This window comes from Octodon degus, unplaced genomic scaffold (assembly GCF_000260255.1).
Source record: "Octodon degus isolate 3935 unplaced genomic scaffold, OctDeg1.0 scaffold00183, whole genome shotgun sequence".
In the NCBI taxonomy this organism is placed as follows: Eukaryota; Metazoa; Chordata; class Mammalia; order Rodentia; family Octodontidae; genus Octodon; species Octodon degus.
The window spans coordinates 3592190-3610482 of NW_004524759.1; the positions used below are offsets into that span (position 1 = coordinate 3592190).

At 40.7% G+C, this 18293-nt stretch overlaps 1 protein-coding gene across 1 annotated transcript in view; it reads right to left on the reverse strand.

The window, feature by feature from the left end:
* Positions 1–18293, reverse strand: part of Manba (mannosidase beta) — a 95351-nt gene that overhangs the window by 62303 nt on the left and 14755 nt on the right. The window contains exons 3-7 of the mRNA XM_012517473.2: positions 16860–16965; positions 15920–16090; positions 13728–13851; positions 4568–4743; positions 2120–2230 (exon numbers count right to left, since the gene is read on the reverse strand). Coding sequence (XP_012372927.1) covers positions 2120–2230; positions 4568–4743; positions 13728–13851; positions 15920–16090; positions 16860–16965 — 688 coding nt within the window. The remainder of the gene's footprint in view (positions 1–2119; positions 2231–4567; positions 4744–13727; positions 13852–15919; positions 16091–16859; positions 16966–18293) is intronic.

The window sequence follows — 18293 nt, forward strand, 5'->3', positions numbered from 1 at the left end:
CCAAGCAATGGCCATGACTCATCCACATGGCTGCACTGACAAAGGTTCTACAATCTGAGGTACAGGATCTCAGGATAAATCCTGAGGGGATTTCACTGATCTTCTCAGACCAAAAAGCTACAACTCTTGTTGCACACGTCCTGCTTTACCTTGGTCTTAACCATCCAGTAGAAAAGTATGAAGACGAAATATAGGAAGTAAAGCCATGCTGTTATGTTGAGCTGTGGGGGACTCAGGTCAATAATTTCTGACATTGCCAGTTAAACAGAAGACCCAATGCTATTATGGGCTACTGGACTCTTTTAGAATATTTTGCTGTTTACACACCTATAATATTCAATAACAAAACTTAGAAAAAATGGGGTATACAGATGAATGTCCATTTTGTATCTGTGTATTCAAAGTGGTTAGGATAGATACATAGTTGCATTCTCTTAATGAATAGAATGATTTGTTCTAATGGTGTTTGTAAATAGGATCTCAAGTCCGCATCTTGTGCAGCAATTAACCACTAAGAAGAGTATATGCAGTGTGTTATTTGTTGAATCTGTACTTCTGATTTAATTTGAAACTGTCTCATTGCTATCTGTTTATCAATAAAATTTTTTTAAAAAATAAAAAATAAATAAATTAAATAAATAAATAAATAAATAAAACCTCACTAAAAGTATCCAGAAGTACTCATGCTACATCCTGGACACTGGGCTGCTTTGAATTTCCTCCATCAAATGAGTTCATAGTTCTGAAACTCAGCCTTCAGCCAAGTCACAGGACATGGACAAAATGTTACAAATTCTTTGCCCAAATGTAAAATGTATGGCCTCTGGTCCAATTCCCATTGGAGCACTCTTTCCCAACTGAAACCTCATGAGTCTTGTTTACTTCGGGTTTGTCTCGTGATTTCAAAAGGCTTAGTCCATGGTTGGCTGGCTCAAAGATAGAAATGACCTGGTAGAAGGTGCAGAAAAACTTCTCACCCCATGGCAGCCAGGAAGCAGAAAGAGCAGGGAGGATGTAATGACAAGAACATACTTCCAATCACACCCGTGACCACCTACTTCAGTCAGTCCCCACCTCCTCACAGCAGTCAGATATGCACTCATGAATAGATGGACCCACTGAATAAGTATAGCACCCCGATAATCCAATCATCTTCCAAAAGCCCCACCACTGAACACAGGAGACTTTTGGGGGACATTATATAATAAAACTGTAACACCAATCATACAATCTAAGCTACACAACCTTATTTAAACACCAATATCGTTAGTCCCTTCTTAAAATCCAAGAATACCCATTCTCCACATGGCACTACGTCCTGGCTTAGTAGGTAAACACTAATAGAGGTTGGTATTTGGAGAAACGAAGATAAATGGCAAAAGAAATAAGTTGAAGTTAAAAGTTTTGGTTCTTGGGAAAAGGAAATAAGGAAAGGTAGACAAAAGAATCTATTTTGTCCCATAAACCTTCTAGTTAATATGTGAGCTTTACTATTACACATGTATTACTTGAATAGAAACATGTACAACTTAAAAGCACAGAAGGTGGGGTGTGGCTTGGTGGTAGGGTGCTGGCTGACCATACAGGAGTCCCTGCGTTCAGCCTCCAACATCATTAAAAGAACAAAAAAAGGAGAAAGCACTGATAGGAAATATTTATTGACAAAATAATATGTTAAGTTGAATTCAGTTAAAAATACAAATATGGGGCCAGCGAATAGCTCAGCAGACTAAGCACCTGCTTTGGCAAGCGCAGAGACCAGGGTTCCATTCCCAGTCCCACATGTCACGCTGGCTCCACCCCTGGGGCTCACTGAGCTGGCCACCAAGTCCAGGCATGGTGGCACACACTTGTAATCCCAGCACTGGGCAGGCTGAAAACAGGAGGGTCACTACAAGTCCGAGCTGCATAGTGAGACCTTGTGCCACATACATAAAAATAAAAAAATACAAATATGTACACACACACACACACACACACACACACACAAGCTTTTAAATGCTATAACTCTGAGTGGTAGAGTCATACACTTCAGAGCTTCTTTTCCTTCCAAGATTTGTACTGCCATTTTAACAAGAAATATACTTTTTTCTCACAAAATGTTCCAAGTATCACTTACCTTAGCAGATTTTTCAATGTATATGTCTCCATCCAGTTCAAAAAGAACTGTCATGTTATACCAAATCTGGTCTCCATGTCCATGAGGCCACCAAGCTTCCACAATAATACTCTGAAGAAATGAGAGAAATGATTCTAAGTAATGAAATGTATTTTCAGAAAAACAGTATGACTCGGAGCATTATATCAATTTCTCATATGATCAAGCACAGAAAGCTGTACATTTTAAAAAAGCACAAATATCCCTACCTGTATTATACTAAATCATACCAACCCACTGATAGTATCCTAAAATCAACATGCCCAGACTTGGCCCAGATTAAGACACCAAAGAGGAACGTAAAGGACAGAACAAGTATAAGAAGTAAAGCCACGCTGTTATGTTGAGCTGTAGGGGACTCAGGTCAACAATTTCTGACACTGCCAGTGAAGCAGAAGACCCAATACTATTATGGGCTCTGGACTCTTTTAGAATATTTTGCTGAGTTTACACACCTATAATATTTAAATGATCGAATTTAACAAAAAAAAGGGGTATACAGATTAATGTCCATTTTGTATCTATGTATTCAAAATGGTTAGGATAGATATATAGTTACATTCTCTTAATGAATAGAGGGATTTGTTCTAATGGTGTTTGTAAATAGGATATCATGTCCGCATCTTGTACAGCAATTAACCACTAGGAAGAATGTATACAATGTGTTAATTATTGAAACTCTCCTACCAATTTGGTTTGAAACTGTCTCATTGCTATTTGTTTCTCAATAAAATTATGGGGAAAAAAAAAGAACAGAACAGGACAGATATGCAGAGAAGCAACTCTTTCTCTAACTCTCAAATTTGTATTTATTCTACATCCTTAACACTTGGAATAAGACTTTGAGGTTGGCTCTTCTTTTCAGCTATCCTAGAAATGATGTGGAGTTCTTATTTTCTCAGGGCAGTTACTGACGGTTATCCAACCCCCACTATCTATCTCAGTTCACAATTATCAATCAAAGGAATAGAAAAGGGTGAAAGGGTTAGGGTCAGGGGTTAGAGGCTAGAGTGTGGGATAGAGCTAGGGTTATGATTGGGATTAGGGGTTAGGGATTAGGGATTGGGGGTAGGGCTCTGGGTTAGGATTTAAGGGCTAGGGTTAGGGGTTAAAGTTTAGAGACTAGAGGCTAGGGGCTAGAGTTAGGGAAAAAAGGTTGGGGAGTAAACCCTCCCCCCTCTCCCCATAAAAGCTCAGGAGTTTGGAATCATAATACACATGGAGAGAATGCACCTCCTGTAGGACCTGTCCCCTGAGCACCAAGGTCACCCTGTCACCCCAGCCCTGCCAGGGGTGAGTCTGAGTTCCAGACTGTAGCACAAGTCACCTGGCACCACACAACAGTGCTAGCAGGATAGGCAGAGTTCCTGATAAACACAGGACAGAAGCAGAGAACACAACCTCTCCCAAGACCCATCCTGTTTCTGATCCTGCTTCTACTATTTTAATCAGTGCCCTAGAAAATCAACAGTTTTTTGTTTGTTTGTTTGTTTGTTTGTTTGCGGAACTGGGGATTGAACTCAGGCCCTTGTGCTTGCCAGGCAAGCACTTATTCTACTGAGCCATCTCCCCGGCCCCTCAACAGTTTACTGCTGAGGAGTTAGCAACTTCAGTTGTGCACTGCTCCCTAAGTCACCGACAGACAACTACTTGCTGAACAGTCCTGGCCAAGTCATTCTCTGGACCAGTGCCTTGCCCCATCTGCAGGTAAACATTTCTACATTTCTCCAGGAAATTCAGGTAACATCATCAATCCTCTAAACAACTGACCAGTAGCAAAAATAATCATTGTACTTAAATATAATGCGTAGTCTGTATACTGGATTTAGGATAGCACAAGTACAACAGAAAAAAAAAAAAATAGAATATTACCAACCTCTTGAGAAAAAAGGTTTCCAAATTAATCACATTTTGGGCCAGGGAGATGGCTCAGTGGAATAAGCGCTTCCCTGACAAGCACAAGGGCCTGAGTTCAATTCCTGGTTCCGCAAAAAAAAAAAAAAAATAGAAAGAAAGAAAAAAAAGAAACACAAATTAATCACATTTTCTCTATTTTCTTATGCTGAACATTTGGGAAAAATCACATCAGGCATGGTGATTACACTCCTGTAATCCCAGCACTCAGGAGGCTGAGGCAGGGGGATCACCATGAGTTTAAGGCAACCCTCAGTTACATAGTAAGTTCAAGGCCAGCCTTAACTACGTAGTGAGACTATCTCATCCCCTTCCCCAAATTGGGAAAATCCTTCCTTAGCCCAGACTGACACAAACTATATGAGAAGTTATAAATAGAAAAGAGAAGGAAATGCAGAAAGCAGCTTTTCTTCCATACTCCATCCCTTCCTTCTACCCCTTTCTTTTGAACAGGTGTGACTTTCCTCCTGTACCTCAGGAAGTCCTGGCACTCACCTTGTTAATTCTCACAGAGAGTTCAACAACGCTTTCCCCGGGCTGGAGCTCCAAGCGGAACGTTTGCCGTGTCTGCAGTGTGGGGATGGCGACGACTGCCTGACCACCAACTGGCTTTGAGCTGACAACGTCAAAAGCAGACTCTATTTCAACACTCCACACCTGGGCAGTGTTATCTAAAGCATAAAGAGAAAAGGAAAATCATCCCTGCAGTACTTGGGGTTCAGCAGGGAGAAGGCCTAAGTCACTTCTAAACCAGTGAGTGTTCTCCGATATAAAGTCCTGTAGAATTGTGAGTTTAATCTAGAAAGTTTAAGCTTTATTCTAAATGATAATCTAAATTACCTATTTTAAATAGATTTGCACATGAGAAAATAAGGAGTAAAGTTTACAAAGTCTTAGTTAACCAGTAATTTTCCGGATATTATGAGGCACTTGCTTTTACTTGTAACTGTGTAATTCCACTTCTAATCTAGGAAAGCCTATCTTGTAAATTAGGACTCAAATCTAGGACACAACTTCCTACCAAGTATCTCCTGGAAACCTCACATCTCCGTTTCCTGCAGAACACCTACAGGCCCTCCCCGCCACAGGAGATGTAAGGCAATTTCAAAGAGCGACAATGAGTAATAACTTCAAAGACAAAAGCAGTGCAGCGTTGTTCAAAATCCTCTCCAGAGTCCATCCTTCCCAATGACACCAAGACAGCCCCTTCTCACCCCAACTGAAAAATACTGAAAACACAAAGAATAGTTTCTTCAATTTTTTCATGAAGTTATGATTCTATTTTCCTTCTTCTACCAAATAACCAAATGGATAGCTATAAAATCAATCAGAAATATGAGAATTAGTGCTTAGCGTCCACAAAGCTCAGCTCCTGACCAGGAGATGGATTTTCTCTACATAAAATATATGCTACTTTGTAATCATAAAACCAAAACTGTAGCTGATATGAGGTGATTACACTGAACTCAAGCTGGATTTTAAGCATCATATAGAATGAATTAATTCCAATACATTTCACTTAGTTCTGAGAGACAAAACTCTTATCTAATAAATGTATATAGGAAAAAAATGTTTACTTCACATTTAAAATTTTAAATTGACCTCAGAGGCACCCAGATGGCGGAGCACTACGCAGCAGGGAAAGAGCCTGAGTGTCACTGTCCAGACACTGGAATATAACAATGTGAGGAAGACAAGGGGGAAGGAAGTGGGTTCTCTAGGCCCAGGAAGGATCTGAAGCATGAGTTGAAGCCCATGGGGAGACTGAAGAGAGAAATTTCAACAAAGAGGAAAGAGGTAGCTGGCAGCGCCTTCTCCAAGGTGGGCTTCACTGTGCAAGAGGAACAAATCAAGCCTGCAAATGCACAGTGACTGTTGGCAGCCCCAGGGGCCTTCACAGAGACACAGCCGTGGAGGGGAGCGGCAGACATGCAGTACTGCACTGGCTGGCGGTGAGTGCTGAGAGCTCGGTAGTCCCACAGGAGACAGTGATTGGCTAGGAGCCACCTTGGCTGAGCTCGGGAGTCAGGGCGGCTGGGGCTCCATCTAGCGGCTCCAGGCTGGGCTCAGGCCGGAGGGCACAGGCTCGCTGAGATTCTGCACTATCCCACCAAAAAGCTTGCTGGCTTGCTGGGACAGACCAGCATGGACTGGGACTCTGTCTCTACAAGTTGTCTACCAGTGACAGCAGAGAAAAACTTGGCAGTAGACTTTTTTTGTATCGCCCCCTCTCTCTTTTGTTTTTTGTTGTGATAATGGAGATTTTGCTTTTGCTTTTGCTTTTGGATTTTTCTCCTTCACTGTTGGATCTTGTTTCTATGCGTGTGAATGTGGTTTCTAGCCTCTGTGTGGTTGCTGCTCTGCTCTGTCCCACTTTATAACTTCCTTCTCTCTCCCTCTCCAGTCTTCACAACCATGATCCCATTTCGACCTCCAGCCTCACTTCTAATCACCACCTCTTCTTCTGCCTATTTTTTCCCTAGCCCTTTTCAAATTTTAACCCCTGAGGACAAAATTGACATATTAAGGACTTACATATTGCATATAATTTTTTAGTCTGCTTTATATTTTGTTGTGTAACTAAAATCTAGTTCAAGGTGACAAATTAATGGTTACCTCAATGTGTCAATTTCTAGGCTGTGATTATTGCCACTGTTATTGCTGATGGTACCACTTTAGCCAAACGTAACATAATTGTTTTAAACAGCTACTCTTACTGGTATTCCAGGATGGAGACTCCCTAAGCAGGAGACTCCCTAAGCATCGTAGAAAATACCATGGCACAGTGCCAGAGAACCAGGGGCTAAAACAAACAGGCAGCAACTTCTCATCCCCAACATATTAAAGATGTAGGATCTTGCAACACACTCAAAATGCAAAACCTAGTTATACCTGGAAGCTATCTCACTGAAGCAGTCTAAGTGTTCTTAGACTAGCAATAAAGTAACCCACCAAAGGCAATTTACAAGCAACACCCCAAGGATTAAACTAAAAAAAAGAAAATGAGAAAATATTCAAACAAGATGCAAACCTAGACATCCACTTTACCAAAGGCAAACACAGGAGAGAGTGAGGTGGGACAATCTGAAAGCCACCTATCTGGCCTCTCTGAGGTGGTAACAACAAAGCAATTGAATGAGGCTCTCAAAAACATAAAGTCAGAAGCAATATCTCTGATAACTGCAGAGATGGTATTCACAATGAAAACCATGCTTAGTTTCTCTATAGCAGATACTGACAAAAAGAAACAAAGGCACCTGTGAAAATGCTGGAAGCCATAAATGCTCAGCATAGGAAAGAAACAGAGGGGCTGGAGAGACGGTTCAGTGGAATCAGCACTTCCCTGGCAAGTGCAAGGGCCTGAGTTCAATTCCCAGTTCCGCAAAAAAGGAAAGAAATGGAATCAATAATGCAGATTCCAGCAGATATCCAGGAGAATAAAAATTCCATTGAGGAGGGACTGGGGAGGTGACTCAGTAGAATAAGCACTTGCCTGGCAAATGCAAGGGCCTAAGTTCAACCCTCAGTTCCGTAAAATAAATAAAAATTTTTAAAAATAAAATAATAAAAATTCCATTGAAAGTATCCATAGAAGATTAAACCAATGTGAGGACAGGATCTCAGACATAGAAGACAAACTCGTGGTTAGTGATCATTAAAAGAAAAAGTACTTAAAAATAGCAAGAGATCATGAGAAATCAACCCAGCAGCTGTCAGATGAGACAAAGAAGAAGAACTTAAGATTGGCCAGAGTCAATGAAAAAGCATGTGATAGCACAAATGATGTTAAACAAAAATATTTATAGAGGTCATGACAGAAAACTGGTAGAAAAAAAAAAAGTTGATATGATAAGTGAGGCATATAGAACTCCCGTTAACCAGGCAGATCATAGTCAAGATTCCAGAACTTCAACACAAGAGCAGAATCTTAAAAGCTGGTAAGGAAAAGAAACAAATTACTTATAAAGGAAAGCCCATCAGAATCACAACTAACTTCTCTGCACAAACCCGCAAGTCGAGGAGAGCTTGAAATGAAATATTTCAAATTCCAAAGAAAGACAACCTTCAACCCAGAGTGATGTATTCCACAAAACTGTATTTCAAAGAAGACAGAGAAATAAGTTCTTTCCATGACAGAGATCAGCTGAGGAAATTTATGACCACCAGACCACCACTCCAAAATGTTTAGAAAGAGAAAACAAGGACTACAGCAGCATGAACTTCAACTGAAGGAATCTCCCAGGCAAGGTAAACGATGAAACAGAAGAGGGGCAAAAAGTAAGGAAGCCCACAACAGGAAAATAATACAACAAGGATAAGTCAATACATATCAGTTATAACCATCAATGTTAATGACCTCAATTCACCAATCAATAGACACAGATTGGCAGAATGGATCAAGAAGCAAGAGCCAACAATTTGCTGCATATAAGAAACACATTTAATTCAAAAAGAAACTCACAGACTGAAAGTGAAAGGATAAAAAACCATAATCCATGCTACAGAAACCCAGAAAAAAGCTGAGGTAGCTATTCTATTTGCAGACAAAGTGAATTTCAAGGCAAGACTGATTAAGAGAAGTAAAAGGGTCACTGTATCCTTGTAAAGGGCACAATTCAAGAGGACTAGATAACAGTCATAAATGTATATGCAACAAATACCAGTGTGCCCCACTATATAAAACAAATATTAATGAACATGAAAAATCAAATAAGCACTAATACAATTATATTGGATGATCTCAATACCCCATTATTACAAGACCAGTGCTCTAACCCCTCAGCTATGGAGCCACCACCTACCCCATTATTACAAAAAGACAGATCAACTACAAGAAAAAAATCAACAATGAAATATTAGAACTGAAACAAACTTTTGAACAAGTGGACTAGTACATATGTATAGAATGTCCCACCCCACAACATCAGAATACACATTCTTCTCAACTGCACATGGGAAATTTTCAAAAATAGATCACATACTAGCTCACAGAACATGCTTGCATAAATGCAAAGGAACTGAAATTATCCCATGCATATTTCAGACCATGAGCAATGAAATTGGAAATCACTAGCAAAAGAAACCATAAGAACTTCATAAATACATGGAAATTAAATAGTGTCCTTCTGAACAACCAATGGATCACAGATGAAATTAAAGAAAAATTAAACAATTTCTCTAATTGAATGATAATGACAATACAACATACTAGAACTTATTGGACACAAAGCAGTCCTCAGAGGAAAACTTATAGCAGTGAATACCCCTATCAGGAAAACAGAGCAAGTACAAATAAACAACTTACTGGTGAAACACAAACTTCTAGAAAAAGAAGAGTAGACTAAGCCAAAAGCTCATAAAAAAGGAAATTATAAAGATCAGAGCTGAAATTATAGCATTAAAAAGTAGAAAAACAATATGAAGTATCAATGAATAGGAGTTGGTTCATTGAAAGATTAAGTTGGGGCCAGGGAGATGGCTCCGTGGAATAAGTGCTTCCCAGGCAAGTGCAAGAGCCTGAGTTCAATCCCCAGTTCCACCAAAAAAAGAAAGAAAGAAAGAAAGAAAGAAAGAAAGAAAGAAAGAAAGAAAGAAAGAAAGAAAGAAAGATTAAGTAAAATTGACAAACTCTTATCCAACCTTATCAATAAATAAATAAATAAAAATAAAAGGAAGGAAGGACGGACGAACGAATGAACTCAAATCCCTGCAACTGGGAATAAAAAGGGTGAAATCACAATTGACCCTGCAAAAATCCAGAAGATCAACTACACCTACTTTGAAGACTTGTATTCTAATAAAATGGAAAATGCAAAAGAAATTGACAGATTCCTAAATACATGATTTACCAAAATTGAATCAAAAAGATATAAAAATCTAAATAAACCAATATCAATTAGTGAAATTGAAGACTTAATTAAAAACCTCTCAACAGTGAAAAGCCCAGGTCCTGACAGGTTGAGTGCTGAATTCTAAAAGAAATTTAAATAAGACCTAACATCACTACTTCTCAAACTCTTTCATGAAATTGAAAGGGAAGCAATACTCCCAAATTCATTCCTGGAAGCAAGTATTAACCTGGTATCAAAAGTGAAGGACCGGGGCTGGGGAGATGGCTTAGTAGGATAAGTGCTTGACTGGCAAATGCAAGGATCTGAGTTCAATCTCCAGTTCCAAAAAAAAAAAAAAAAAAAAAAAAAGTGAAGGACCCAACTAAGAAAAAAAATTACAGGCCAATCTCCCTTATGAACATAGTTGCAGGGGTCAGGGAGATGGCTCAGGAGAATAAGTGCTTGCCTGGCAAGCGCAAGGGTCTGAGTTCAATCCCCAGTTCTGAAAAAAAAAAAGAAAAAGAAAAAGAAAACATAGATGCAAAAATCCTCAACGGATACTGGTAAATGGAATGCAGCAAATCATCAAGAACATTATACACTATGACCAAGTTGGATTTATCCTAGGAATGCAAGGATGGTTTAACATATGTCAATCAATAAATATAATACACCATAGGTTTTTAGGCAGAACCAGGGATTGAACTCAGGCCCTTGTGCTTGCCAGGCAAGTGCTTATTCTACTGAACCATCTCCCCAGCCCATAATACACCATATTAACAGAGACAAGCACAAAAATCATATGATCATCTCAATAGATGCAGAAAAAGCTTATGTCAAAGTCCAATGCCCAATTATGGTAAAAAGCCTATAGAAAATTGGAATATATGGTCTTTATATCAATCTGATGAAAGCCTGAACAGAGCCTAGACCTGTTGCAGAGCCTTTTCTTGTTCTGTGCCCACTCAAAACTAGCAGCTTTCCAAGTCACTGGGTAAATAGGACAAAGTAAGACACTTAAGTGAGAAATGTGTTGCCTCCAAAATCCAAATAGCCCAAATAGGCATTGTTCTTCTCTTTTGGATGTAAGGGAAGCCAGATGCACAACTTATCTTTTACCTTACAAGGAATATCTCCACACACTCCATACCCCTGGACTCCTAGACACTTCACTGAGGTAGAAGAACCTTGAAGTTTTGTTGGATTTACTTCCCATCCTTTGGCTCTTAAATGTTGTACTAACAAATCTAAAGTGGTTGCCAGCTCACGCTCACTAGGCCCAATCAGCATAACATCATCAACGTAGTGGACCAGTATGGTATCTTGTGGGAGAGAAAGACAATCAAGATCCCTATGAATTAAGTTGTGACACAGGGCTGATGAGTTAATATATCCCTGAGGTAAGAAAGTGAAGGCATATTTCTAGGCTTGCCAACTGAAAGCAGATTGTTTCTGATCATCTTTATGGATAGGTATGGAGAGAAGGCATTTGCCAAGTCAATAGCTGCATACCAACTACAGAAGATGTGTTAAAACTGCTCAAGCAAGGAAACCATAGCTGATACTGTAGCTACAACTGAAGTCACCATTTGATTCAGTTCACCGTAATCTATCATCATTCTTCAAGACCCATCTGTCTTCCGCACAGGCCAAATGGGAGAATTAAATGGAGATGTGGTGGTGGCCACCACCCCTGCATCATTGAAGTCCTTGATGGTGGAACTAATCTTGGAATCCCTCCAGGAAAACAATACTGATTTTGGTTAACTATTGTACCACACAAAGGCAACTCTCATGGCTTCCATTTGGCCTTCATAACCATAGCAGCCCTTACATGACAGGTCAGAGAAACAATGTGAGGATTCTACCAAGTACTAAGTATATCTATTCCAATTATACATTCAGGAATAGGTGAAATGACTACAGGATGTATTTGAGGACTTATTGGACCCACTGTGAGTCCAACCTTTGCTAAAACTCCATCAATCACCTGACCTCCATAGGCCCCTGCTCTTATGGAAGGCCACAGAGGTGTTTTGGATCCCTTGGACTCACTGTCAGTTCAGGATCAGTGTCCAGTAGTCCCTGAAATGTCTGATCATGGCCCTTTGCCCTGGGTACAGTCACTTGGACAAATGGCCTCAGGTCCCTTGTTTTATTTTTTTTTTCTTTAAAATAAAAAGTTAAGGGGCCAGAGAGATGGTTCAGTGGAATAAGTGCTTCCTTGGCAAGTGCAAGGGTCTGAGTTCAATCCCTAGTTCCAAAAATAAATAAATAAAACAAAAAGTTAAATAAACTAAAACTTTAATTTTTTTAATTAACCTAAAACAGCGATATTCAAATTTTTTCTCAGGTAGCACTTTTTGCAACACATCTTTAAAAACAGCTTCAGAACAATTAAATAAGGAGGTTTTTACTGAGTCCAAAGCTTTTCTTCCACTAGGCTGTTACAGGTTGAATATCCTTATCCAAGGATTTGAGATTGAAAGTCATTTGGACTCCAATTTTTCTTTTTTGGATTCTACAATATTGGCAAACACATAGTGAAATATGTTATGGAGGAGTCCCAAGCCTAAGCACAAAATTCCTTTGTTTCATGTATATACTCTACATGCAGCCTAGAGGTAAATCTATACAATCTACATAGTGTTTTTAAAGTTTCATCGCATGTGACATCATGTTGGCCCTCGGAAAGTTTTGGATTTTGGAGCACTTCAGATTTAGGGTTTTTGGGTTAGGAATACTCAACCTACAGACTTACACCTGAGAACACAGAGGGGTACGACTGGGGAATAGAGAGAACCAACTCTTACCTGATCTGAAAACCCTCCCTCTGAATTACAGGATGGACAGTATGAGACACACTGAATGAGACATTCTTACATGTGCAATTGACCTTGGATCCCTTATCACTTTTCTAACCTTCAGAAGCACTGGTGGCACTAGAGAAGTTCTTCCATCACCAGTCCTCTCTTAGTGCTCTGATTTCTGCCTTAGGTTGGCCTAGGGTCACCAGACCTCAGGATGGCGGTGGCCCCTCCCACTGACCTATCAAGGTAAGCAATCACCTAAGTGCCCAGCCATTGCTCACCATCACCCTTGCCTCTACCTTCCTCTCAGGTTTTCCTGCTCCCCCAACCTTCCCTACTCAGAGCTTCATTCTGAGCTGCTGTGACTTCACCATGGAAGACCACAGCAATCTTGGGCACCATTCCTATCACCTCCCACCCCACGCCCTGTGCAGCACACTGAGCAGTGACTATATGCACTCCTCTTCTGGTCTGTGCCAAAGTGGTCCATGATGAACAGAGAACTCAGCAAACACCTGTCCAGACTGTAAGGGATTGACTGCTGTCTGTGTCATTTCTGAGGTTTCATTTCAGTATTCCTTGACAGCAAATACCTTCTACAGCTGAAAAAGCAGCATGCTTCACTTTGCTAGACTTTGTGCCTTCCTCTCCGGTTCATTTGCACCTGAGAGGCACTGTAGTCACAGAGACAACAGGAAGGAGGGAAAGTCGGAGCCTGAACTGGAGCAGACCAAGGACCACCACATGCCCAAAGCTTTCAAGAATGAATTCTCAGCCCGGGAAGCTTGGGAAATGCCTTCCCTCCACCTCTGCCTCCCTCTCTCCCTTCCTTCCTTGTTAATATGCTACCACTATTTGCCTACTTACCTGCTTTATATTGTGAGTTCTCATCACAGATCACAATCCATGTCCATTACATCTCTGAAAAATATTCCTCTACTTTCAAATATCACCCCATTTCTTCACAAGGAGGAAACTCAAAAAGAAAAGCTGGAGGCACTGGGCTCAGCTTACCATAGATGGGGAAGAAAGTGAAGTGGCTCAGACAGCAAATGTCAAAGGCTTCAATGCTGACATCTCTCCAGATGCCCTGGGTGGGGAAAGAGGGGCCCCAGTCCCAGCTGAAGGAACACTGCTCCTGCCGAGAGAGAGAGAGAGAGAGAGAGAGAGAGAGAGAGAGAGAGAGAGAGAGAGAGAGAGAGAACGGTGCTGAATGCACTGCTGCGCACATGAGACACTGACTCCTGAATGCTACACGAGTACATCAGTCTGCTAAGCTGCTGTAGCAAACACTAGAGCCAGTGGCTTTGCCAAAGCAATTCCTGGCCTCTGGGTTCCAGCAGCCACATGGTCCAAGAACAGGCTGTGTGGCCTCTTCTGTGTCCCTGCTTGGCCTGCAGAAGGCCCTTCTCATTATGTACTGTGCTCAGGCATCCCTGGGCTCTCTGTGTTGTCCAAAGCCACGCCCCAGTCATCCACGATTCCACCCAGCCAAACCTCTTCACTTGACCTCATCACCTCCTTAAAGACTATTGCCAAATACAGGATGTCCTGGAGCACAGGGATTAGGAGTTCAGTGTAGGAACTGTGGGGACATAATTCAGCCCATACTTGTGTGTGTCCACATTGTGTACAGCCTTCTGGTAGCCCATAATTATCTCCCTCTAGTGCCCATGCTCTTATGTAGTACCCTTCCTTGGGGGTAATGCCTAGACAGTCACTTCCAGACAACCTATGGTACATGTGTTATTTTTCTTTTAAGACAAAAGACATTAATATATGAGTTGGTTTTTGGCAGGCATGGTGTTACACACTTGTAATCTCAGCAGTTGGTAGTCTGAGGCAGGAAGACTGCTGCAAGTTTGAGGCCAGCTGGACTACATGGTGAGTTCAAGGTCAGCCTGAATTATGAAATGAGACCCTGTCTCAGGGGGAAAAAAAAGTTGTTTCTTCAAAACTAAAAACCTCATTATTCAAATTTAAATGCAGTGTTGGTGTTTTGTGATAAATAAGTGGGTTTGGGGTTGCAGTTTAGGTACTCATCTCTAAAAGGTTCACAACTGATGCCTTAGAACATAATAATGGAGGTGTTGTCCCCTTCAGAATTGGGTGGAGGAGCACAAGGGTGCTGTTAAGCTCTGGTAAGAGGGCCCCATCTAGGTGGGGCCAAGAAGGAAGCAAAGACAGAGAGGACTTGTATCAATATAGAGGAGGTGGAAGGGTCTAAAGGTTGGTAAAGGAAAGGAACATTTTTTTTCCTAAAACAAAATGTCAAGACCAGCAGCACATGCCTCTAAACCCAGCTACTGGGAGTCTGAGGCAGGAGAACCCCAAGTTAGAGGTCAGCCTGGGCAGCTTAGTGGGATTCTGCTTCAAAAGTGAAAGGGACTGAGGGGTAGCAGAGTGCTTGCTTAGCCCCAGCAAAGCTCTCCATTCAACCCCAGCACCACAGGGGGAGAAAGAAAACCCTAAGGCCTCCTGGAATACTAACACAGCCATGCACTACCATAACTTCAAGTCCTCTATACAGGAAAATAACTCCAGGAAAAATAACTACTTGCATGATTTTCTTACTTTTTGTTAGTTTTATGAGAACCTAGCAGTCACATACAAGATTGCATCAGCAAAACTACTCTCTTTGGGCCGGGGAGATAGCTCAGTAGAATAAGTGCTTGCCTGGCAAGTGCAAGGGCCTGAGTTCAATCCCCAGTTCCAAAAAAAAAAAATACTCTCTTTGCAAAAGACTACCTACCCGGTCCTAAGAATTACCAACATATCCTCACAGCTGGTGATAAGTGTGACAAATCCATTATGTTAAAATTTAATCTGTAAAGTCACCCACATATTTTTTTTCTTCTTTTTCTGATGTGATCTAAGTTCTAAAACATGCCTTAGGGAGAAGATCTAAAAAGATGTATAGTGCCCACAAAAAGTCAGATAATCCTTTTGGTTCTCTTTCGATTTTTTTTTTTTTTTTTTTTTTATAGGTTCTCACTGTATACTTCAGGCTCTTGGCAATCTGCCTACCTCAGCCTCCTGAGTTCTGGGACTACAGGAGTGTGCCACCATGGCTGGCCTCTTGAGCCCCATTATGGGGTCTGGAAAAAGATTCCAACTTCTGAAGTGGCAAGGTGAGTCTTCAAAGAGATTTTCTACACTACACATCGCATCCTCAGACAGAAGGCCCTGACACCTGAGAGTACTACCTTTCGGATAAAGTTGACATGGCACTCGCCATTCTGCTGGGGCGGGGGGCAGGCAGGGGGCACTGGGAGCCCTCTGTGGGCTCTGCTTTCCTGTGCCGCATACAGCACAGCCGACTGGAAGCGCAGCTCCAAAGAGTTCACATCTCTGGCCACACTGGTGATGTCAAAGCTCTGCAGCAAAGAGAGAGCAGGTAAAAACTTACGCTAAGACAGAACACATGGCAGATGCATAAAACAGATTCAAATCTTTGGCTTCCTTGGCAGACAGCACCTCTCCAAAAACAGTACAAAGCAATTGCCCACTTTCCATTCTCACTAAGGCTGTTCTCCAGCCCATGCAAGTGTCTAGGTTCCTCCAGTTTTTATTGATGGGATGTTGGGGCAGGGCAACAGCAGAAAATCTCCAACCTGGAGAGTCTGCTCCAGCTGTTTGCATTCAGCCTTTAGGCATCAAGGTTTCGAAGACACCTGCTAGCAAGTCTGAGTCCTGGAATGCACAGCATGGGTCCCCAAGTCATAAGCTATTGCTGTTTTGAAAAGGCTACCTTTGGAAGGAAAGGGATATCAGTACACAGCATCCTAGTGGAATTTCCCAAAAAGAAAATATTTTCTTTGAATAATCATTTGTCAATTATCATTTCTCCTGAAAATCTGTATCCCCAGACAACAGAGAGAACAGTACTATACAAAATATTCTCTATGTGCCAAGCACTTGCCAACCAGTCTTCAAATTCACTTATCAAATCCCCACAATACCCCCCTTAGGACTGGTAAAGTTTTCATCATCCTTCAAACGTGGCCCCTGAGAAATACAAGAACTTATCCAACCAGTGCTCCCAAGAGCGCATAGCTGTCAAGGACCAGCTACACAGAGGCCTTTCTATGTGCACAGAAATAACACACATGACTGGGCTTTGACCCAGTGTTATTGTGTACTTACATATCTGCGGAACATGTTGTCTGTTTTTCCAATGGAGACATTATTGAAGAAGATTTCTGCTACTGTATCAACTCCCTCAAAAATCAAATTTACTTTCTGCCATTTGCTAAAAAAAAAAAGAACTTTCTTTTAATATAAGATATATAAAACATTAACTTAGATGTCTTTTTGTAACTAGTTAAGAACTAAAGAAGTAAATATCTCACAAAATATATATATATCCTTAAATAGCAGTTTCCAGTACAATTTTTAGGAGTACTGGTTTAACACATGTTCTTTGAGTAATCTAGTTTACCTTTCTCCATAGTATATCAATCACTTGCCATAAAGTTAAAAGCACCCCTATAATTTCCAAATGTAATGATTTTTATTTAGTTAATTCACAAAGTTCTTACGAGAATCAAGTTGAATAACAGACACGGACTTCATCACAAACTATTACTCACATTGATGCTAAGAGGACATGTTAAGCACCAACTAGTATGCAGGAGTGACCAGCATGCACCCAGCACTCCACGCTATGCAGGGACTCTGAATTAAGGGGTCTGCGATCCAGCTGTCACCCAAGCCTAACACACAAGAGACAGGAAGGTCCAGTCTTTCCTGTGACATGCAACAAAATATCATTCAGCAAAACAAGGAGTTCAGTTCCAGTCCATGCTGCAACTCTGCTGAGCTCTGCACATCAGAGTGCCAAGGGATAGCACCTGTTACAAAGAGCCACATATGTTACAATTCCACATGCATGAAGCTTGCAGACCAGAAAGCACATCAGCTATGGTATTTTTACACAATGGAGTACTAGTCAGCTATAAAAAAGGATAAATTTGAGGCTTTTGTTGGTAAATGGATGCAACTAGAGACCACACTCATAGGTGAAATAAATCAGATCCACATATACAAACATCATACTGTCTCACTCATGTAAGAACCTAAAAGAGTTTAAAAAAAAATCTGAAAGCAACAATAAACACTGTGAAAAGGGAATGAATCTGTTCAAAAGGAAGGAAATACTAAGATGAGGAAAAGGACAGGAAGGAGGCAGATATATCTATGTATATATGCAGGATGGTTTGGATAATTGTTCTGTGAATTTCTGCTGGTCTATGGAAAGGAACAGGTAACGCTTTTTTTTTCTTTTTTCCTCCCTCTCTCTCTCTTGTTAAATTCTTACAACTTTTCTCTTCTTTTTCCAATGTTGCATGAATAGACCTGGCAATCTAAACAACTAAGTTGAAGACAACACTATGCAATACAACAAAATAGTGTCAAATTCATATTATTTTGTTTAGTGAAATTCTGTATCATTTCTGATTTATTATTATTTTGTATTCTCTTTTAAAACTAAAATGAAAGAAAAAAAGAAAGAAAGAAAGAAAGAAAGAAAGAAAGAAAGAAAGAAAGAAAGAAAGAAAGAAAAAGGAAGAAAGGAAG